The sequence below is a fragment of the Eurosta solidaginis genome, chromosome 2 (assembly GCF_040869045.1).
Source record: "Eurosta solidaginis isolate ZX-2024a chromosome 2, ASM4086904v1, whole genome shotgun sequence".
Classification (NCBI taxonomy): domain Eukaryota; kingdom Metazoa; phylum Arthropoda; class Insecta; order Diptera; family Tephritidae; genus Eurosta; species Eurosta solidaginis.
In genome coordinates this window covers 16,969,446-16,994,139 of record NC_090320.1, presented here as the reverse complement: position 1 = coordinate 16,994,139, position 24,694 = coordinate 16,969,446, and the positions used below count along the sequence as shown (strand labels likewise).

Genomic DNA, 24,694 nt, shown 5'->3' with positions numbered 1-24,694 from the left:
CACACAGCTGCGTGCTAAATAAAAACCAACAACGAAAATGTTGTGGTAGATTGAAATAAATTGCAGTTGACTTGAGCAGAGTAGAGTAACTTTTTTGTCTACATACATTTTTACGCACATAACTATGAGGTGTTTATGGTGCATACCTAATCAAATATACTCATATCGACTACCTTCCTTTCTTTAGCGCAGCTTAGAAAACGTCATATGAACTGTTTCGCTTTTACTTTTTCTAAAGTATATAAACTTAAGTGTTAATCGTAGTAATGATGTGAAGAATTTATTGGTGGTTTTCAAGTAAGAATGTCATATAGTATGAATCACAAAATCAGCACTTGAGTAGTATGGCTATGCTCATCTAGTTAACATGAACGTGGAGTTAGTGAGGCTCCTCCGGCGCATCAAAAAACTAATAATTCGGTATTTTGTCGCGAATTATTCGCCACTGAGTTGTGAAGAGAAAACATTTTTCGTGCGTAGTTTACGTAAAGTCAGCACAGCCCCCCCCCCCCCCCCCCCCATTAACTTGCTTACATCGCACTGATCTAAATGCGACTAAGCTGACATTTTGTCGTAAATTATTCGGTAATTAGTTGCAAAGAGAAAAAGTTTGCCGCGCTTTTCCGAGTGCTTTGTTTTTGGGTTACGTTCGCTAAGTTACGTGAAGTAATCGAGGCACCCAAGTAAAAACTAACTTATAATACACTGATCGAAAACCAACTTAGCTGATTGACGAGCGACTAATACGCGGCAAAATATCAGCTAAGTCGGATTCCATTCAGGGTTGTATAAGTCAGTTCTTACGTGGGTACTTCGCTAACTCCACGATATTGCTATTCTCATTTATATTATTTGCCTTAATAAACGTCTCGTGGGTTCTTTTTCTGTGTTGTATAAAAAGTCAATCTTAAGATGAACCACAATAAAACGAAGTACTGTATGAAACCAGTTTAATAATGTGTTTTATAAGCCCTGCGAGCATAAGTCAATAAAAAGGGATACCGTGTTGAACGATTGAAGAAGACTTCAACTTAATGGTGCTCCTGACCGGCTTTAGCTAAAGCAAAATTAAAGAGGTTAGGTAAGCTATTCATTTAAAGTGCAGCTCGTTCTTTGTCCGCTGTTTTACACGAAGTCGAAGACAGTTCAAGAGTTTTGCTGCGAGAAACTCTCGGTCGTAGAACCGGTACTAAGGGAAAGAAGTTTTGATCAGCAAAATGGGGCGGTAACGCTCGACTGAAGGTGACAAGCCATTCCCAAGGCGGAAAAGCAGACCAGCCGCATATGAAAGACAAGTGAGTCTAAAGCTGTAGGACACAAGGACCCCAAGCGAGATAGCAACTACCTCCTCGAAAGCTGCAAGTCAGAGAGAACACGTGAAAAGTGGCAATTTGCCAGCAACGGATATGGAAGTAAGAGTTTTGCTTTCTCGGAGGGACCAAAGGGAGGTAAAACTAATAGTTTGAGTTATGTGACAAAGCAATCACTGACAGTGGCGCTGGTAGCAAAAATTTGTCTATTGAAAGGTGGAGATCTGTGGAAAGGGAACGTAGTAGATCAAAGCCCAAGATGATGCGGGAAGAACCAAATAAGCTGCTTCCAACCTTTGATTCGGCGTGGTGTGCAAGAGCGAGCTTGAGGTGGCTAGAGGAAGTTTTCAAAATCTCCAGCGCCTTCTGCAGAGTCAGAACCCGAATATACCGACACAGGATTGGGACTAGAAGGATCAGCACTACATCTTCCAATCAAACAGGCAGGTGGAGAGGGTGAATACACAAAGCTTAATAAAATGTTCTGGGGTACATGCAGTAATTAACTGCGTTTCAGACAAAATAAATTCCAAGGGCAATAATCCTTACATGCTTAAGAATAAAGAACCACGAGGAGGACGTTGACGTTACGGCGAAATTGTTGGAGGGTTGAAAGCAGCGAAATGGTGTTGTAGGTCGCAGTGATCAACCTGCAGCACAGTAATATCCCGAGGAAAAAAATTCTTACATGCAAGAAGCGGGTCAAGCCAAAAGGACAAGATGTGGGCTTTCTAAAAATAAAAAGAAGGACTCCCTTCATTACATAAATACGCTTTTGGGCCCTGGTTACGAGGCCATGACATTTTTAAGGGTACAAGTTGTTTCAATCGAAGCTTGCTTTCATTGAGCAGCCTTATAAGAATCGAAAATGAATACAGATTTGTCTATAGTACGGTTTGCAAGCCAATACGAATAGGAGAAGAAATCTGTTTTCGTCTTTATTTAATTTTACTTCTGCCAACAATCTTAAAAAAGTATTACGCCACCTCTCGAAGTCAAAGTATGTTTGGCTTGTAAGGAAGAAAAAAATGGGCACCGGCACTGGGTACTAATAAATCTCGTCACTTTTAAATTATTTTTTGTTTACCAAGCAATTAAGTAGATATTTTTAGTCTTAAATTTCCACAACCCTTTTAAACAAATGCGCCATCATTGTCAACTCACGAAAGCAGTTGCTCTGCATTAATTGGAAAAAATTGCATTACATTACTTTAACGAGAAGTGCAAGACAAAATGTGAAAGCACAACTCATTAAAAATTTGACACAAAAAATTTATTAAGGCCAAACAACAATAAGACCTAATCAAATACAAAATAAACGTAGAAGGGACAAAAATACCTATTTTAAAAATTTAGTAAAAAGAAGAACCAGAAATAGGAAACAGCGCGCCGCAAGCAACAGCTACGCGAGCAAAGCTTGGCCGTCAAGTTGGCAGCTTGAGAATGCAAATGAGCGATGCATGGGAAATGCTGTTGCATGCAAAGGCAGAGCATATATGCATTTACATTCACTAAAAATTGAATCTAAAAAAAGAATTGAAGATAATACAAAACTGAAGCAACAACGATTTTAGAATACACCAAAAACAAAAACAAAAAATCTAAAAAAACTATAACAACCGTTCGTTCTCTAGCCGGTGGCACAGATACCTATGAATGCAACATAATAGGGGTATTCGCTATGTCTTGCAAGGTGCACGTATTGCACGGATTGCTTATAACCTATGCTATATTACGAAGGCACTACATTTGCGAAGTTATGCATAGCTTGCATCAGTAATAAACATCAGAATATTTGCATAGAATTAACAAAATACTACGAAAAGACAGGAAACACAATTGCTACATTTTTCGTGAGAGAATTGAGGGAAATACCGTTGAAGAAAGCATGCATTTTAATTTTCTACATTTCGTTGCACCGCAATATATGTACATACATAGGTTTGAGCATAACATAGATTGCATGGATTGCACAAAATATTTGCGTGTATTTTGTTCTTGTGACTTTACAATCCCTGCAATCCATGCATTCCGTGTAATCCGTGCACCGTTTACAAGACAAAGTGAATCACGCTAGTGTTGCATCTTGGCAGACGGAAAGCTAAGAAACAGGCGCGTTAACTAAAAAGATGAAAATTTTTCTCACCTACACATATATAAAAAAATTCAAAATAAAAACTAAAAAAAATTTCAAAATCTTTTTTTTTCTTACCAAAAATCAAAATTTTGTTGTAAATTGGGTTTACACAACCGCGCAACTCAAAGTTTTCTTCAGCCAAAAAAAAAAAACCAAAAAATATTTGCCACATGCATTATCCCACACTTGAAGCCGATTGCAAACGTGGCATACATTGCGTGCAAAACTTTGAGGTTGCATAGTCTATACACGACCCCTTCACTTACAAGACCTCATTATACCTCAGCTGTCTTAAGTGGCAAATAAATTCCTTAGTACGACGAAAAGCAGTTTAGTAGTGATTTTTTGTTTTTCTAAAGACTCATCTGTCTTCCCATACATACTCAAAGACAGATAGACTTTATTCAGCAATGTTCTGCTGCAAGCGAACAAGGTTACAGCAGCTTTTCTATAAATTTTTTTCATTAGTGCACTGTGAGGCGATGCTTGTTACGAAGTTTTTTTTATTGTATGAATGTCAATTTATATCTTTTAAGCGAGAAAGCTTCGTAAGCACTTTTTACAACATTAGTTAGGCCAAAATTAGAATATGGCTCAGTAATCTGGAATCCGCGTTATCAAAAACAATTTTTACTCTTTGCCTTAAAAAATTTTCAATGGGACTCTTTATATAATCTTCCAACTTTATATAATCTTCCAACTTATACTAATAGATGCTTGGTGTAATATTTATCACAAAACTTCTACATGGATCAATTTCAAGCCCATTCCTTCTGAACGAAGTAAGCTTTTGTGTTCCCTCTCGGACTTCGAGACACTTCAAACCTCTCCTGCTGAAACAATGTAGAACGAATATCGAACTAAATGAACCTTTTCGGTGTCTATGCCAAGATTATAACTCTCACTCAAACACATTTGATAGCTCGGAATCCCTTTTTCCTATAAAAAAGACTATTCTCACCACTCTTAATAAGTAATGTATAAAACGATTGCTTCTGTTCTCTTTAAGCGTTGACTGATGATATCTCTTCTGTAGCTGAACAGTCTCAGATCTCGACACAAATGCTGGCTGGGTGAGAAACTTGAACATCAGGTTCCGTGCCAATTTCAGTTATGCCTGCAAATTCGAACTTTAATCGGAACAGAAGTGGAGACTGAAGTACCATCAAAGCAAATTTCGAAGTCGATTTTTGTTAATCATCATAAACATCGTTAATCATCTGAAGAAATCACAGCATTTTTCAGTAAGACAATAATAGTATCTCGTCAAACCAGCAGTGTATTGGGAGACTATCTTAGTAGCTACGCATGAACTCATTATGGGCAGAAATAGGCGATCGACGAATTTCGAATGGAAAGTTCCATATTAGATGAAGCAATCGGAACACTCGTTTACATTCTTTAGGTATTTCGAAAGATTATTCTCTTTTACATTTTGCCCCACTGTCCAAAGGTCTCCCCGTCTTGTGGTCTATTATCAGTCATGTTCGTACTTTACACTTTGTTACTTTTTCTTCTTTCAAAACAACGTCATGCGAAAAACACACGCGATCTATGCCGACAAACAGTGGTAGACTAGAGCCTCAGATGCCTCGGGCATTTTTTTGTTTGCCTCAAGCGATGTAGAATATTTTTATCTGTTTTTCTTACTCAAACTATTGAGTATTCGTGCACCTCCCTCCTACACTCGCTCACATGACCATCAATGAGACTAGCGATTAAGCAGATGCACTCAATTGAACTATAGCGTTGCATTGTGTCGTTGCAACTCTGTAGCTACTGATGCAAAAAAGGCATGAAAATAAAAAAGCAACTCTGCTGTGCTGTCGTTCTCTCGAAAATTTATACTGTTTTTTTTTTTAGAGTTTTACATCGTTTGCGCGCTTGAGTTGGTTTGATGTATGCATTTGACAAGTTATGCGTTTTTTATGACTTAAATGACATAAATTCGTTTTTGAGTTTGTTTTTAGTTCGTTTGTTGTATTCGCTCTTTACTTTTACATTAAATCAATACTATATTTTATAAAAAAGATTATAAGCATTTAAAGTCCTTTGGGTAATAATTGTTCATTTCATCTTTATGAGAACTACTAATGAGCTCTTCAAAAATAGGGACAAATAAATTTAAAAGCTGTCACTTTTATCTTTTATGTAGAACTTTTATAGGTTGCATTTCATTTGTTCCTTTTTTTTTTTTGAAAACTTGCTCTTGCATGAAATTGTTTGTTTTCCGCTTTTAATTTTTAACATGTTTTTCCATATTTATTCGGTTTTATATTTAGTTTTAAATTTTTTCCATCATCTAGTAATTTTTTGCTTCTTCTTCTTTTTCTAGCCACATGCAATCAGCCACTCGGCATGGAATCTGGTGCAATCACAGATGCTCAAATAACTGCCAGTTCGGCGCATGACACAGGATTTGTGGGGCCACAACATGCAAGGTAAGAAACTAAGATAAAAATTTGTTTTGGCGAAACGTGCTTTGGTTTATAATGTCTCGGTATTATAGACCCGGTAGTGTGCTTGAAAACTCAATAGAGAGATTTATTGCTGATAACCAAGTTCTATTGATATTTCTCATCAACTCCGTTCGAGGATGTTTAGTCAAGAGTGTAACCAAAGATCGGATATAAAGTGTCTTGTTATAGTGCTAGGTTAGGTTATGTTGAACAAGCCGGCCAATAAAGACCTCACATAGACTGATTGTCTCCATAGTGTTATCAGAATTTGTTTGACGACCCAACAAAAAAAACCTTAATTGGGTACCAGGAATTAACTCCGTCCTTTTGCCAAATACTAAAAGTTTTCTAGCTCCCACTAGTAGCTTGAGCCTTGACCTTGCTATCGCAGAACACGGGGAAAAAAGATAGGAAGAGGAAGAAAGAAAGAAAAAAATAGAACTGCAGCAAAAACGACATGCTTCTTTTTAAATTAAAGTGCATCCAATAACCAAAGCAATTTTTAATAGCAGATCAACCCTGGAAAACTTGCTTCTTTTCTTCCTTTTTCAGTCATCTCAAATTACAGAAATTGTATAACTGTAAACACACTTCAATTTCATTATTGTTTCGCACTCCTTAGCTCAGTAATTAAGCAGCTGCTTTGTATAATTCACCATAGACGTTTTTACAAAAACTTTATCCTAGACTAATTAAAATCATTAAACGACTTGGGAAATGTAGTAAGTGTAAAGGAAAGAAAGATAAATAAACTTATTTAATGATAGCTAAACACAAAGCAAGTGCTGAAGCAATACATTAAAATGTAAGAATAAAGTAAATGTTAAAAAAGCCAAATGATAGCTTATAGTAAAAACAAAAATAAGTAGCAGATTGTGAAGGTGTTGTTGAAAAGGTAAAACTCTTTAATATTGCGAAAAGTATTAAAAACTGACAGGAAAGTAAGGAAGCGGGAAAGGATGTAACAATTTTTTTAGTAACACACCCCCTTCTGCCGCATACAAAAGCGTTGCAAAAAAAAAGGCAGTGGAATGGGCACAGAAAAGTTTGTGGTGAAAACTAGCGCTGTGGTATCCCCACGACGATTTTGAGGCCGAATGCGGGTATAGTTCGAGTTTGTAGTTTTGTGTAAGTTCGTTATGTAATCTATATTTATATCTATATATTTTTTTTTTTGCGGGGGCTGAAAAATGCCCATTGCACCATAATTTCTGCCGTCGCAGCAACCGTGTGTCCGTAGACTAAAAAACAGCCCCGTTTTAGAACCGTCGCCCACCCTGGTACCACTTTCGCATTACTTCAGCGCGGCGTTCCATATTTCTAATTTTTTAAGAGCCTACTTTTGTCCCTTCGTCCAGGTTCCCGCTATTTGCTCTGAGTGTCGATTTAATCGCCACTGATCCGCATGCGCATTTCTCTGCTCTCCGCCACAGCTACGACGACGGTTTGGGTGCCTGCGGGATACCGCCGGTAATGTTATTCTTCCGTGGTCCCTCATCGATCGTTATGGCTCCACGGGGTATATTGACAACTGTTTGTATCCATCTACCGTGGATCTTGTTTTTCAAAATCCCAACTGAATTTTTGACAATCTGCCTGGGCTTTCCAGGATCTGCTGTAGACGCTCAAAGTATCCTGTATGAGGGTGACTGGTTTACGCAAAATGACCAGTATTTGGCGTTTACATGAGCGCTGGAAGACGCCTTCTTGGAAACTGGTTGAAGAGATCGCTAAATACTAATATTCTAGATCTTATCGCTGCTTTAAGGGCTATATTGGGGACTTCATCGGGGCCCAGGGACATATTACCGGAAACTCTGTATGGTACCTCCTGGTCTGTTATCCAGGGATTTTTATAATTTCGAGCTTTAAACTTGTGTAGCTGCGCCTTTCTTGCTTTGGGGCATTTTCTACGCTACTCTGCTATTTCCTTGTTCCATCAATACACAGGGGTCCGATTTACCATGGCGCAACTTCTGTGCATGGCAGTATCACACGCCGTACTTAATGACTTAGATATTTGAGCGAACATATGTACTTCGTATTATGGAATCCATACAACATCATTTGCTTGTGATTCAAAAAGGTGTTGTTTCCTTCTCCACCTTTAAAGTTGGTTGGAGCCTATTCTTGTTGAATTTTCCACTAAATGTAAGGTATTAACTTTGTGGTCGGTGTTTGTTTTGACGTTACTGTTGGACTGTGCTTTGTTCGTCTTGCTACTAGCAAACGTGAGAGCTATAACGAAGAGTTTACTGACGGCTGTTTTTTATTATTCTGCGAGCCTTTGTAATGAGACCTAAATTTTTTGGATACATTTTTTTTATTTTCCTGGAACTATTTTCCTGGAACTATTTTGTGGTTGTTGTAATCGTTATTTCGAGTCTCTTGAAGTGTTTGTCTTGTCCAAAAAAAAAAAAACAAATGGTAGACTTGGATGTTAGCATCGGCCTTTAAGACTTGTTTTATAATTTTTGAAACCCATTACTTTTTGTTATTTAAACTCGGAATCTCCGTCTTCGAAATCACGGCTTTGCTCATCACTAACTTAACTAAAACCGGAAGTGTCAATGCAACACGGCACGCGGCAATAATTTGCGGCTTTCAGATACTAAGAAAATAAAAATAAAAGAATTTAACTAAAGTAAGAAAAAATATATACTGTTAAAAAATATAAATTAAGTTCCACTCAAAGCGAAGGTAATGAGAAAACCAAAAGAGGAAAAGCAAAGAATAGTGGAAAAGTAATTTAATTGCTAATTTCAGTCGAGCTCAAGAGCCAATCCAAGTTCATTATAGCACTTGGTTGTCGCCAAGGTAGTACTTACATACATTTGTTGTTGGTGTAATTGTAAATTTAACAAAAGCAACAATTTCTTTAAGAGCGGAATAAAAGCAAAATATTTACATACAATAAAAGGGCTCTTACTGTGGAAGCAACCAGCTGCGCGTTGCAAATTAAATATTTATTGGTATTGATATCCATATAAATATATATATTTAATTGAAATCTTCTGAAGAGTGTCATGATACCTCTCTTTATGTTTTGAAAAGTATTTGGTAATTTAAAGCGAAAGGTAAATAAAAAAGTTTATGGTAAAAGGGATTTGAAAGTGTCAGCACTTTGTCTGAGTGAATGACAGAGTCTAAAGTCTCACAAATGTCTATTTGTATATTTAAATAGCTTTAAATATCTTGGAAATTTATTGTTGTTATTTGAATTTAATGAATAATTAATTATTGATTAGTCGACTTTGAAAAGGGGGAAGCATATCTAGAGTATAACAAATTCAAATACACATAAAATACAAGCACGTAAATGTTTACAGATTTTGGAGAAAATTTAAATAATGGAATTTGATACAGATTACCAAATCGAACAAAAATAGTTCCAATCGATTTGTTTAGCGTAGTCGAAAGCATAGTGCGCTGAGTAGCGATGGGAATACCGAGCTACATACAGACATATTTTGCAAACAAATGCTCACCCCTTGAATGTTTTAATTGTTTAATATTAGCAATATCATTTTTTTTTATATTTTTTGTTAGACCCAAGGAATTAAATACTATTTTTTTGAGTGTTAGAAAAGATACGTGCATACGTCTTGCATCGTTGCCCATTTATCAACGACTAAACCACTACTTAACAATGGCACAGTTTAAATTTTAGTGACGACTGATTTTCATGCACTTATCCAACGGCATCGAAGAGGTTTTGAGTGCAAAGGCAAAATTTACGGATTCTTAAATTTGAAGCTTGTAGGGAAGCTCTATGGCACGAGGAATATTGAAACATTCTGCCCATCACTGATTTACACTATCAAATTGCACAAACACTACAAAAATATGAAAAACCAGAGTTTTGTGTACATGGCTAAAAAAAAATTTTTATAACAATTTTCACGCATCCCCTTTTTAAAATAAGTTAAGGCTCCTAACATGCATTACATTCATCGCATCAGCCTTGGTAATCACTATCAAGGTAGCAGCTTAAAAGCGCTGGAATTAAATAATAATTAGCTCCGGAAAGTCACCTAGAAGATGCTTTATTGTAATCTTTTACCAATAGTTTTTGCCTTTGGGTTTCTTGACATTGATGGATTTTCACGCAAATCAATCTCCGATTAGTTTGTGGGAAATATGTAATCATAATGCGGTACTTTCTTTAGAATAACCAAAAGAGCCTTGAAATGCTTACAAAATCTAACTGTTGTTCAACTTCACGATACAAGCCCATAAGAAGTGTATCTTATTTTGTTCTGTTTGGAACGCTCTTGTACAGGTCAATAGGGTAAATGCCAGTCGCGGCTCTCCTATGCAGTTTCCAAAGATGATAGGGCAGTAATCTATCCCTTTTCAATGTTTTCCTACTGGAATTTTTAGCAATTATGCAGCTTTCTCTGAGAATAGAGCGGACAGTAAATTCACACTGAAAATTTATATTTAAACTTCGTTTTGACAATTCTTTTTGGATCAAGTTTAGAATGTTCATTGGGAAACCTGATTGGCGCCTTTCGAAATAAAAAAACTGCAGCAGAACCATTCTCGGATACGATCCACTCTGATAAGTCAGTAGATTTATGTGTATATTTTGTTTCCTTCCTTCCATCTCAAGCACTTTAGCACATACATGGCGCCCGAGCAGGAACTCCTTCCGCAGATGAGCGCGCCTGTTTAAAAATTTAAAGGATTAAGTGTTAGAAACCTGTAACATTATAGCAAATTAAGTCGTTTGTTATTTCAGCCCCGACAAATCGTATTTTCATCTGCTTTCCAAGCAAATTTTTTAAATTTTTTGGTACGCCAATTTGCCGCTATAATTTTTAACAAAATTATATTTTTTCATGTTCCATGTATGGCATTTATCAAATACTTTTAATGAGTCTAGAGCTGCTCCATCCTCAATTATTTCTTATCATCAGATTAAGGACGGTTTTCACCGTCTTTAAGCTGCAGACATTGGTGCTTTATCGGTAACCGTATCGGTAACCTTATAACAGCTGATTCGACCAACCTTATGGGAATCAATGCAATCGATTACTGGTGCCGCTAAGGTCGTAACCGTATCGTAGCCAACAAATTGGTTTTTGGTTTACCGTCGTAACGATAAACAGCTGATTACGTTAGGGATACGACTACAGCGATACGATATAAGGCACCAATAACTCCCGCTTTAGTAAGTCATTCAAGATTTTCGTTTTCTCCATACTAACTAAAGCTTCGCGTCTCAGTTAAGTGCAAACAAAAGTCAGCTGTTTCGTTAGTTTTCGTGCATTCATAATACATTTTTTCAATTCGTTCTACAAAATATTTTTAATTATGAAACTATCTGATCGATTTTTAGACTCCAGATAAAATTAGGCTTTATTACTCATTTGCAAAAATATACTAAGAGGGTTTCCAGGCCAAGTATTTAACGTTTGATGCTGCTATCACTAGAAATCTAGCCAGGTACTTCTCGTTTCGAAAATAAGCACATTACTCACGATAGATGCCGACCTATACTTCCACTCAAAAAACTTTTAAATTTACATATGAATAATAAATACTTGTTTTACTACTGAAATTTGTCAATAAATTTTAATACATAAAACTCGTGAGAAAATAACAAGAAATGCTATCAGATGTAAAAAAAAAAGTGAAATGTTTATAAAAAAAGTTGTTTAAGATAGAAACAAGCAAATACGACCCTGCAGAAATGAAGGTGGGAAAGACTAAGCATTTGTGAAAATGTGCAAATTATTCATAGGTACTTAATATACACTCACGAAAAATAGTATTGGCTCTTTTGGCTGGTTTCACCTTGTTTATCTTAAGAAAAACAATTTCCACAAATTTTTCATAAAAACATGTACAAATATGTTAAAAAAAATCAATATAAACTAAATTTCAAAACCTTGCGCATAATTCGCGAAAATAAAGATCGAATTCAAAACACGGATTTTCAGTAAAAAAATTCCTGATTTTTGTAATTTTTTTGTTAAAAAGTTGAGCATATTCTTCCATAAAAACTTTTCAACTTAAGGAAGCAATGCTCTTATTATATTCCAATTTCACTAAGCAAGCTCTGTTGAGCGAGACTAAAATTATTCCACACAGTTTGGATTAAACATAGATTATATATTAACCTAATTGTGTATAAAGGGAATATCAACCAATAAGGCAAAACTTAGAGACAAATTACAAAATTTCAGCATTCATATGGTTAAGTAGACAGAGGCATCTGATGAAGTATGAAAGTTGGAGATTCAAAACTCAGCTACCGAAAGGCTAGCTGGTGAAGAAATTAAATTCAGAAAAATGTCCAAGAAACCATCACCGTGTGGAAATTTTTTTCTAATTTAAAATTCTTCTCAAACAGTGAAGACAATTCACTACACATTAAAGCCTCATTAGAATTGGCGTCACTGCTATTACGAATAACTAGTACACCAACATTATTTATCAGCACAATAGCTCGACAGGAAATGATAGCTTGAATAATCAGACAATATAATAAATGCCAGGCTTATACGTATATTATTTGACGGCTCTTCATAAAAAAAAATGCATTCATAATTTATTGGCACACGCTACCAAATAGAGCGTTGAACAAATAAAGCGTTAATGTGTGCTGGTTTGACTAGTTCAATTTGCTAGATATGCGGGCAACGCTTTAAGTTGTACTCATAATTGCAGCGAACTTCGCTTAGCGTCATTGAATAAATGTACTAAACATTTCTAGAATATAATTGGGTACTGAGAGAAAACTGAATGTGTAGGCAGTGAATCACAGAGTTTTTCAACCGTGCTTGCGAAAAAAATCAAATATCTACATCGAATTCTGAAAAAGTGTGAAAGTGAAAAAAGCTTCGTTTTGAGGCAGTGACTTTTAGTCACAGTGACTTTAACCCTTTTCATGACAAAACAATATCTAAAACCAATATCGGAATGCGAAACATCTCTTTGCAAGTCAATATATTACAGGCGCTTCGGTTGTGATAGCGAAAAGTCGCTACGAAAAATTCGTTCGCCCGCTGCTAATACGCGTACTATACTACTCAGTCTTAAACGACTAATACCTAGTATATATGTGCATACAAACAAGCACTCACAAACAATGTAGTTAACTATGTTTGCATTGTTGCACATTTTATACGTGATTTTTTCGATGACAAAAATTATGTTGGCACTTAAATATTTTTGTGGTGCACCAATAAAAAAACACAAAAAACACATACACGAAAATAAAAAAGAGCTCTCTGACACTAATTGCGTGTATGAATAGATGTTTTAATGAAGCACACATAGCCCAACAAAAATAAAACCCAACAATAAACAAAAACATAAAAATTAACACAATAAGTTCAAAAATCAAAAAAGCAACGTGAACAATCAAATAACGTTTGCTAAACAGTAGCTCTAAAAAAAAACAACAAAAAAAAACAAAACAAGTAAGGACGGGACTGTCTGCGGCTGTGCCGAAGGCTTCATACCTTTCATGAATGGGGCTGAACAATAATCTTATCCCGTTCGTAATCTCCAAATAATCGGATGTAAAAGATAAGAAATATATAGTGAACAGATGTATATACCTAAACGATTTTTAAGATAAATAAAAAATAAAAAATAGGTAGGTACTTTGTGTGAGGAAGCAAAGCTTCACGTTTTTTGTGGCCTGCACCTAAAAACTATGACTACGAATCACGTATTTCAACAATATATGACTTAAACGTAACTATTTGATGAAGTTTGTTGAAATTTGAAGCTTCTAGCCGTAAAAAAGGGGCAAAAATGACAGTTTATATTAGGTATATAATATCTATACCACCGATCTCTATGATTTTTTCAGACAAAAATATATGCTATATACGTAAGCAATTGGTGAAACTTGAAGCTTATAGCTGTTAAAATGGGGTAGTAATTGCGCAAAGATTCTTATCTAAACAATCGGTTGTATGAGATATATACTACATATACCACCGATCTCTATGATTTTTTCAGACAAAAATATATGCTATATACGTAAGCAATTGGTGAAATTTGAAGCTTATAGCTGTTAAAATGGGGTAGTAATTGCGAAAAGTTTTTTCTGAACAATCGGTTGTATGTGATATATACTATATATACCATCGATCTCTATGATTTTTTCAGACAACAATATATGCTATATACGTAAGCATTTGTTGAAATTTGAAGCTTCAATCTGATAAATTGAGGAAGATATGACAAAAATCCTCTTTTGCTGAAAAATCGGTTGTATGGAGGATATATGCTATAGTGGTCCGATCCGGCCGGTTCCGACAAATGTCTAATCGGACACCCAAATACACCCACTCACCAAATTTTATCAAGGTATTTCAAAAATTTAGGGACTAGTTTGCATACAAACAGACAGACGGACATGACTAAATCAACTCAGCTTTTCATCCTGATTATTTCGGTATACTTAATGGTGGGTCTATCTATTTTCCTTTAAGGACTTACAATTTTGGGATTCGTGACGAAATTAATATACCATTTCATTTTCATGAAAGGTATAAATATACACTACCACATAATCGTCTCGTTTTTAGTGATTTATGCACGCATACGCGTTTTTGGTATTTGAGTAGCGAAAAATCACTTTTACATTTCGTCTACTGCGATTTTTATGTCACTTTGTTATTACGCGCATACATACGTACGTGTATATTAAATTTTTCGGTGTTAGTACTTTTAAAATGCATTTTCCATTTATTTTAATTGTATTTGTAAACGCTTAGCGCTATCACTCGACGTCGCATATGCAATAAAAAAATTTCTGTGTTTTTATTACTTTGGGTTTTGAGATTTGCAATTAAATTTTATGCTTAAACTGAAATGTAGTTAGCAAGCATGTTTGGGGATGAGTTAGTTCTTTTTGTTGTTTTTTTTTTTAACTTTTTACGACTTGTTTGGCGTCGCATCAACTTCAGGGATATTTAAAAGTACTTAAGTAGTTCAAAAGTTTTTGAAAACTAGAATAGTTACTTATTTATGTGTAGCATAAAAATGCTTAAGGCATTGTTTGTTGCTATGAATAAATTTTTCGGATTATAAGGTTATGTTTAATCTTGTTGAAATAGTAAGCGATAAAATACTAATTTCACTGCGGCAATCGGCAGCACTGATTCATAAAAAATATGTAGCTAGGTCTGAATTGAAACAAAAAAAAACAGTATGTCTTTTAAGCTAAATTTCAATCCAAATTGAAGTTGAAGCTAAGCCGATTCCTTTGTCATCCAAATTGTATGCAAATACTTAGTTTGAGTGCAACCACATTTTGATCGATGCCTCAGATATACTTTGGGTCATGAAAATAACATTTGGTCAAAATAAGGACACCGCAGCTATTAGAACTCTCATTGCACATACGGTTGGCCCTGGAAACCTTCTAGTATTTGTCAAGAGGCCATAGTGTTTTTTCTTATTAAAATATAATAGCAGAACCGGCAGTGGTTGTTCTTCCATAACTTTAGTCTATCTGTATAACTTTGACTTTCCTTTTCTCTGCATCTTCTTCTATCTCTCCTTCTTTTCCCACACTCCTTTTCCGCTCTATATATACCTATCTCTCTATCTTCGTCTTACTCTATCTCTATCTCAGTCTCTTTCTACTTACCTCCAGTCCCAGTCCCATTCCTGCTCGCATTCCCAGTCCCAGTTGTAGTTCCAGTCCCACTCCCAGTCAGTCAGTGGTCCATATGCCGGGAATAAAAGTGTCGCAAATACGAATCTAGGCAAAGAGCTACCTATATACCAAATGTAAGGGGAATCGAACCGTGAATATAATTTGTTCGAATAGATCGGTCCCGGTTCACTTTACGGAAATAATTTTTCTTTGGATGGTTCATAATCCACAAACTTCAAGGAAAATTCTAGAAAAAAAAGAATTAGCTAAATCGGTCCAACTGCTCTCGAGTTTTGTGCTTAGCAACACATTCAGCGACTCATTTTTATATTATCGATATGTTTAGCGTGTGAACCTGCCTCTTAGGCTCAACCTAACGATGTCAAACACAAGGATCTAATTTCGTAGTCAGCGGCCCAGCATCTACATATTTCCAACCCAAAAACTTCAGGGACGAAACGTCGGCAGCAAATTAGCACAGGGTGTACAATCACAAGGCTTGACCTTGGTAAGATACAGGGTCTATCTAAACCCCTTACCGTTTTTTGGATAATGGTATCCAGTTGCAAGCAACTCCACCTTGAGCTCCCTTACCATTCTATTTGAAGCATAAATACTTCGCTGAATCATGTTCTTACCCTTGGGACACCGTTAGATACATGATACGATTTCACAATTTCAGTACAATTATCAAAGGATTTGGACAGACTTTTCGGAGCACCAGTATAACCTGCATCACAAATAAGGAATGGGAATACAACATTTTTTATCGGATTAAATGAAATTCTGTTCGAGGCTACCACTTAAAGCCTCATCTTCTATTCACATTCACCTAGGTGAATGTACGTTCGAGTCTACGACAATCTACTGACCACATACACAGATATCCGATTGAGCACAACCTCACGCAGTTTTAAACATTTCAGAAAGAAGAGTCAGCACAAACCCACTGTTAAAATTATCAACTGTTATCCACAAACGATAGGCATCTGCCTAGCCAACGTGAACCAATCATATTATTCAACCATTTCTCCTCACCAGGCTTACTTATTTTTTCTTTGACCGCCGCAGAAGAATTATTGAAAAATGTATGCTTATCTTAGAACAGGTAAAGAGACCGCTTTACCCTCCTGGGAAAACCAAGGAAAACTTTATTGCCAACTTTCCAACGAAGAAGATCGCATTACTACGAAGAGAATGCTTTATAGTCAACTTCGGAAGCTAAGGGGACCACACTATTTCGATAATATTGTTTTTTTTTTTGTATAATTCAGCGTAGAAAAGACTGCTAGCTTCGTTAAGTATACTTTATTGTAAACTTCCCCAAAAGTGAGCTCCCTCGCATGTAAGGAAAAAACTAAACACTAGAGGGTCGATCCCAAGGACAGGAGATGAGACATGTCACAACTGCCTTTTCCAGCTCCCCGCGGTACATTTTTTGTCGACCGTGACAAGGTCGCACAAGTGCCGCATGTGTCCACATTGCTCCCTTTCGAGTTATCACCACTAAATATTGGTTAGCTATGTTATTTTATTCACCTTTTACGGGCGGCCGCCGTGGTGTGGTGGTAGCGTGCTCCGCCTACCACACCGTCTGCCCTGGGTTCACACCCCGGGCAAAGCAACATCAAAAAAATTTTAGAAATAAGGTTTTTCAATTAGAAGAAAATTTTTCTAAGCGGGGTCGCCCCTCGGCAGTATTTGGAAAACACTCCGAGTGTATTTTTGCGATGAAAAGCTCTCAGTGAAAACTCATCTGCCTTGCCGATGCCGTTCGGAGTCGGCATAAAACATGTAGGTCCCGTCCGGCCAATTTGTAGGGAAGATCAAGAGGAGCACGACGCAAATTGGAAGAGAAGCTCGGCCTTAGATATCTTCGGAGGTTATCGCGCCTTACATTTATTTTTTTTATTTATACCTATCTAGGGCATATTTCTCTACCCCTTACCCGCAGGTGGGGTAAGTTGGTGGTGTGTTGATTGGCATAACAAGTAGCAAAATATCTTTAAAATATGTTTAAATACCCTTTACAACTTGACTCTAAAATTTAGAAACGAAAACTTCCCTCAATATCCCCCTCAACGCTTTAAAGTAATTAGTCAATGCTTTCTAACAAACAAAAAATCTAACTGTCTCCGTAAGTAGGACAATCATAGCGAATTTATTTATCAACTAGATAACAAAGAATACTAAGATTAAGCCAGTGATAATGAAAAAACCAAGCATCCAATGCAAGTGAACAATGGCCACTAACTTTGCAGGGCGGCGGCAGAGTTGGAAATGCTTTCAAATTCATCAAATAAAGATATTTCTAATGAAAGTCACACAAAAGATGTAAAAGGTCGAAGAAGACAACTCATCAGATTCAGCTTGAATTACTTTACTATTAAGGGCCTTTTCTTGTAAAGATTTTTAAATTTGTTGTTGTAACTTAAACAAAACAATTAATTGTGTAGTGCACTGATGTTTTGTAATAATTACAAAGCAGCTTTTGCTAAAGAAGCGAAAATATTATAAGAAATGGAAAACTTACAAATTACTTACTTAAGAGTTGTAATGAAAAAGCACAATCGAGGTTAAACAGAAAATAATTTTAGAATATTTTCTAAGATATGTGTTTGTTAAGGGTCTTTTCTTTTGAAGGTAAGGCTTAGTTTCACCTTCAAATTAGAAAGGCATTATAAGATCCCATGCTTGAAAATTTTTTTATTTTTTTTTTCAAGATTTAGTTTATATCACTGTCTTAGTCATTACTTTCTTTTATTTACTGCCCCTTTCTCAGTTGAGCCTATGGTTTGTGATGCCGTAAACTTTCGTGCGCTGCTATAATAAAGTAAGCGCAAATCCTAAATTTTGTTTGCAGTACGCTTTTGCGTCATGACGTTCCCAAATATTGCAACAGCGCCAGTGGAATTTGAATTCAGTTTATTGAATCTACCCTAAAACTTTTCGAAATACTAATTTGTCAACTGCACAGTTGGTAATATCTTTACAATCAGCCTGAACAAACTTATGATGCACAACATATATGAGATTTTCATTGAAGACCCCATTATCTCAGTATTTCACTGAAAAGGCGCCATCTCTAAGAGTTATTTATTTTTTTTTTTTCCGTACTGCCGACGACTTTTGAAAATTTCCGAAGTTTTACTCAATTAATTCATATTTGGACTGGACTGATACAACGCGACATCACGACGTTTTTGTTCTTCAGAGAGGTTCTTATTTAGGCCTTTTCCAAACCAATTCTTAGACAAAACATTCTTCGAATAACTTTTGGGATATGGCATTTCTGACCCATCATATTAGACACTTGATGCTCTACTCATCCAACGATTTCCCATTTGCAGTCTTTGCTATCCAAGGTAGCTTCAAAATATTACCTGTCACTTAGTATGAGCGATCATCATGATTTCTGGCACTTTATTTAATAGAAATCGTTCTATGATCTGTGAAATAAAGTGCGGCTTGCGCTTATCGGAGATGATTAACATGGCACTATCGATGCCGCAGTGGGTTTAGGGGCTTCGAAAATTCACATAATGGGCATGCCTGCCGTATAAAATTCAGAGGCTTATCAAATTCATCCCGAGATAATCGGACTAGTACAATAATGGTGCTGATTTCTGGTACGTACTAAATCTGGTAAAGATACGGTAAACGACTATCATCAGTTAATAAAATCCCTAAAACCCTCGAGTAATGTTTTTATCGCTACAAGAAGTAGAAGAGTAGGAGGATCTGTATTATAATTAGACTCTGTAGTATGGCAAGCAAACATCTTGCTCGCTTTCTACTTAGATTTCGCAGTAAGCGTTTGTAAGCAGCTACATATATCGTTAGCTTAATTTACAAAGGCCCTAACCAACAAATTAAAAATTGTACAGGAGAAGCAAAAAAAAATGCATTTTATCATTGACTACATACAGACGTAGCTCTTTAAAAGTGACATAACTCCGTTATTAGTGGGTCTAAGAGTTTTAAATCTAAACGAAGGTGTGTTATATTCACACCAAAATCTGTGAAAAACGATGTTTCGAAAGTTGTGTTTGTTTTGTGAATTAAGCTAAAAATACTAAGCTTACCGCGACAAATCACGGATTTGTTTATTTACGTTATCACAGCAAATTGTTTTGAAGTGAGCAGATTCACGACTGAATTTGTCACAGTTATTTTTTAGTAAATGTGAGTTGCGCTACAATTTTTTTTGTCCTTCTACAGCTATGAAGTCACTGTCACTGCGACTCAGAAGCACAGTCACATATGAACTTTGATAAAGGTTAAATTGCACTTCTATCACTGGTGAGTCACAAGTCGCTCACCGCAACTGAGAGGATATTGTCACATATCGTGTTGTTCCTTAAAAATCACGGGATGTGATAATTTTAGTTCGAATACTGAATATAATAAAGTTAGTTTGAATACACTTAAAGTTTTGGTTATGATATTAGGTATTATCAAATTCACAGCTATTGGGGTATTATATGTGGGATCTGAGTTAGTGACATTTAAATGTAGAGCTTCCACTTCTTAGTGATCGCGCAACTTTCGTGTTCCTTCCATAGCAGAAAAGCCTTGACAAACTGCTTCAAGCGGTTCACGTTTCTATCGATTTTATCTTTACAAGATCATCTTGTCTGATATATATTGGAATGATTTTCCGTCAACCCTTTTCAAGTTTGGTTTCGAGACAAATCTGTTTCGGCGTTGTGCCATCATCAGTGTCGTTTTTGGTTCTCTTTATCTTATCTTGTCTGTTTTTTTTTTTTGTCTTGAAAGCGACTTATCACAGCTTAGAGAGTTTTCAGACAACTCAAATATTTTTGAGAACTCTGATAGCAAAAAGTCTTCGAATTTCAAAAATATCTCTCTATCGTTTAGGCTGATGACAGAGTGGAAGCGAGAAGCGTTGCTATAATATAAAGTTAGAAAACTATGAAAATTAAAAATTTGACTTTAGACGCATTTATTTTACTTATAACGGTAGCAAAAGAAGCTTCTATTGTATACATTTCTTCAACATCTAAGAAATATAAACAAACCCTTTACTAAAAACATAAATTAAAAACACAAAAAAACTTAACTAAAAACACGAATAAATAAAAAATATTACAAATCGCTCAACGTCGACGTCAAAAGGCAACGTGGTAATGTGCAGAAATCCACAAAAATTATTTATAACAAACCAACACCGCAGGCGCATTGTGAAGTGAAGTGGCCATAAACACGCCAAAAAGAGCTCATCAGCCAATGGAGCAAAGGCTCCAGCTATTTAGGCTTCAGTTGTGCGCCGAAATCTCACAGGCGAGCAGGTATACAATTGTCGAGGCATGCTGAGTTGGGGCAAGCTGCATTTAGTATTGAAAATGATGAAACACTTTTGTTGGAACAGATGCCCTGAGCAACATCTACGCCTGCTTGCCATCATTTAGTGGATGTTTTGATGTTGGCCTGTTTTTTGTTTCATTTGACATTCCTCGTCTTCGTATTCACCGCTTTATTTCGTGCAATTCAACTCTTCTATTTACTGCATATTCATGTTGGTACGATATTTGTTGTTGCATTTTAGGCGGTGCCCTTTTAAGTTTTCAAATAATTTCATACTTTTTTTCTATGCTTCAATCAGATGCCTCAAATGCTTACGTTTTGGTTCATTATTTATTTCAAAATCTTTTTTTATTACTTTTTCTAAAAGCATTTCAAGTGCATCTGGTCAAGTTGTTGTTGACGTGTAAATTGCCATGTGATAATGAGGCAGGATAGTGTTGTTGCTAAGTGTATGAATCATGAATTGTATCTAAAGGGTGTTGCAATATGAGTTCAAAATATAAACACTAATTTTTCTTAGAGAAAAACCCTTTCTCAGATAAAACCTCGTCGTGAAAATCGCCAACATTTTTTTGTTTTTGCTATTTATTTTCCTGGGTCCTTTGGCTTAAACCTCGTTATCAATGTTATTTTTACAGCAAGGTGCTACCTGAAGGATTTGTTCGTTTTAATGCCATATTTTGTCTGTTATAAATCGGGCTTTCTCGGAAGAAATCACCTTCAGCTACGAGACTGACTGTCAAACGTAATACTTTAACTTTGAAGTGGCCAGAACCACATTTAGAGATAAACTTAGAATCACCAGAGATCTAATCTTAGCAAAAATCTGAAATAATTTTTATGAACACCAAAAGAAATGACGCTAGTAAAATCACCAAACCGAATTTGTTCCTGTTAAATTAACAGACATTCATTAAAATTTATCGCACTATGGTTAACTGGATGGGGTTTTTCGAGAGAAGAAATTTCTTTATTCATTAAAACAGAAGAGAAACTTTTGTCGCCAGGGAAAAATTTTTTCTTGAAACATAACGGATTCTAAATCAATATAATTGATATTTTTGTTAAAAGAACTGTTTGATTAGTCATTTCTACAGTGAACAACTGTCATTATTACGCAAATACATCAGCAATGTTTAAACAGAAACATAGGTTCACGGCGCTCGATACTTTGTTCATAAGACCATAGTGCATCAGCGCTTTCTGCCAGAACAACAGCTTGCACTGTTTTTCTACCGTTGGGTTAAATCTGTTATTTTAACAGTTTTCGTTGGTACGCTTAGGGTGACGGTAATACTTGCTAAGTCAACAGAGCTATGACTTTTTTCCAATTTTACCATCTTTTTTCTTTCTTCTCCGTGGTTGTGCTCCCGTTAGAAACAAATTTCAGGTTTGGTGAAAAATTTCCTTCATTTTAGAGGCCTCCTTAGTTTGGTTAAACTGTTACCAACTCTTTGGTGTATGCTTTGATTAATCCGTTAGTAAATCATGTTTCACACGCATTTCTCTTTTTCCAATTCCAGTCTCTACGAAGTTATAAAACAGATTTTGCAAACTTTGCAGTTGTGTTTGCCTTAAAAGTGCATTGAAATAAAGTGCGATGAATTAAATGTTGTAGTGAAACCTTTGGTCGTATAAAACCCGAGTTATTTGGAAACGTAAACCCTGCTGTATCGAAAACTTTAACCAGTTTGTTTGACTAAAATGTCTATTCTGCCACTCCCTTTTTCCTATATAAGATCACCATCTTGTAAAATTCTGTACAGCCTACAATAAGCGTCGCTGATGAAGAGATAGAAGAAAGCAAAAATGCAACTGAAGATGGCATAATATTGAAACCAGTTTGCCTTAAGACCAAACTTAACGAGAGATAACGAAAAAACGTTCCGGCAAACAACCCCAGTTTAGTTTATTAGTCCGCTTTTCTACTATCTGAGCGAGAGTATAATAGCATCGAATTGACCGAGTATGCTGCAGAATATTGGTCACCAAAATTGAAAATGTGGCTGTGTTGGTAACAGTAAAATCAACGCTGTAGTAGTTTGGTCGTTGAATAACGAGCAACGCGGCAAGAAGCATGCACGGTCTCTGCTGAAAAATAAAAGGGGTTGATATGACGAATGTTGAGCTCTTCTTCGAAAGGAAAGACGTTGCGTTGAAAATTGCAAAGTTAGTGATATTTTTGATTGTAATACTTGCTAATTTGGAAGTAGCCTATTAAACAAAATTATTGCTATACAAAAAAATGCCTCATCACACAATTTTTCCAATATTCAACGATTAAAAGCATATTTAACAAGAGATTAAATTTCAACCTAAGGCTTCTTTTCTTTATTTCTTTTTGAGTGCCGCTCTAAAACGAAATGAAACCTTTTTATCAATAACACAGTCCAACAAAATTATCACTTTTTTTTGCAACAGAGTAATCATGGTATTTTTAAGAAATGGGACTTCGTTTAGATCTTTATTGCCGAAGATACTAATAGTCCAGAAAATTTGTCTTATTTTTTATTTCCATATAAAGATAAAGGGGTCACATTTTCGCACAAATCTGGAAGCGTTACTACTTTCGTGTGCCAGAAAATATTACTCCCTTTACAAATCTTAATATTTCATACACAAACTTCAACTCTACACCGTTGATCCAGTTTTTACACTCAGTTGAGCACTTTGATTGGATAACGGTTGGTTGTACAGGTATAAAGGAATTGAGATAGATATAGACTTCCATATATCAAAATCATCAGTATCGAAAAAAAATTTGATTGAAAAATTTGATGTCCGTCCGTTAACACGATAACTTGAGTAAATTTTGAGGTATCTTGACGAAATTTGGTATGTAGGTTCCTCGGCACTCATCTCAGATCTCTATTTAAAATGAACGATATCGGAATATAACCACGCCCACTTTTTCGATATCGAAAATTTCGAAAAACAGAAAAAGTACGATAATTCATTACCAAAGACGGACAAAGCGATGAAACTTGGTAGGTGAGTTGAACTTATGACGCAAAATAGAAAATTAGTAAAATTTTGGACAATGGGGGTGGCACCGCCTACTTTTAAAAGAAGGTAATTTAAAAGTTTTGCACGCTGTACTTTGGCATTCGTTTAAGATATCATGATGAAATTTGGCAGAAACGTTACTCCTATTACTATATGTATGCTTAATAAAAATTAGCAAACTCTTTTCTGTGAAATAGGGCGAAATCTGTTGAAGCCACGCGCAGTTTTTATACACAGTCGACCGTCTGTCCTTCCGCTCGGCCCTTAACACGATAACTTGAGCAAAAATCGATATATCTTTACTAAACCTAGTTCACGAACTTATCTGAACTCACTTTGTATTGGTATAAAAAATGGCCGAAATCCGACTATGACCACGCCCACTTTTTCGATTTCGAAAATTACGAAATATGAAAAAAATGCCATTATTCTATACCAAATACGAAAAAAAGGATGAAACATGGTAATTGGTTTGGTTTATTGACGCAAAATATAACTTTAGAAAAAACCTTTGTAAAATGTGTGTGACGCCTACCATATTAAGTAGAAGAAAATGAAAAAGTTCTGCAGGGCAAAATCAAAAGCCCTTGGAATCTTGGCAGGAATACTGTTCGTGGTATTACATATATAAATAAATTAGCGGTACCCGACAGATGATGTTCTGGGTTACCCTAGACAACATTTTGGTCGATATCTTGAAAAAGCCTTCATATATACAACTACCACCACACCTTCATTAATACCTTTATTTGATACCCATACCGTACAAACAAATTGTAGAGTCACCCCTGGTCCACCTTTATGGAGCTATCTCGAAAAGGCG

The 24,694-nt window shown here is 35.9% G+C and overlaps 1 protein-coding gene across 4 annotated transcripts in view; it reads left to right on the top strand.

The window, feature by feature from the left end:
• Positions 1-24,694, top strand: part of smal (smoke alarm) — a 250,038-nt gene that overhangs the window by 102,857 nt on the left and 122,487 nt on the right. For all 4 annotated transcript variants that reach the window (XM_067764538.1, XM_067764537.1, XM_067764536.1 and 1 more), the window contains one exon: positions 5,783-5,888. In XM_067764538.1, coding sequence (XP_067620639.1) covers positions 5,783-5,888 — 106 coding nt within the window. The remainder of the gene's footprint in view (positions 1-5,782; positions 5,889-24,694) is intronic.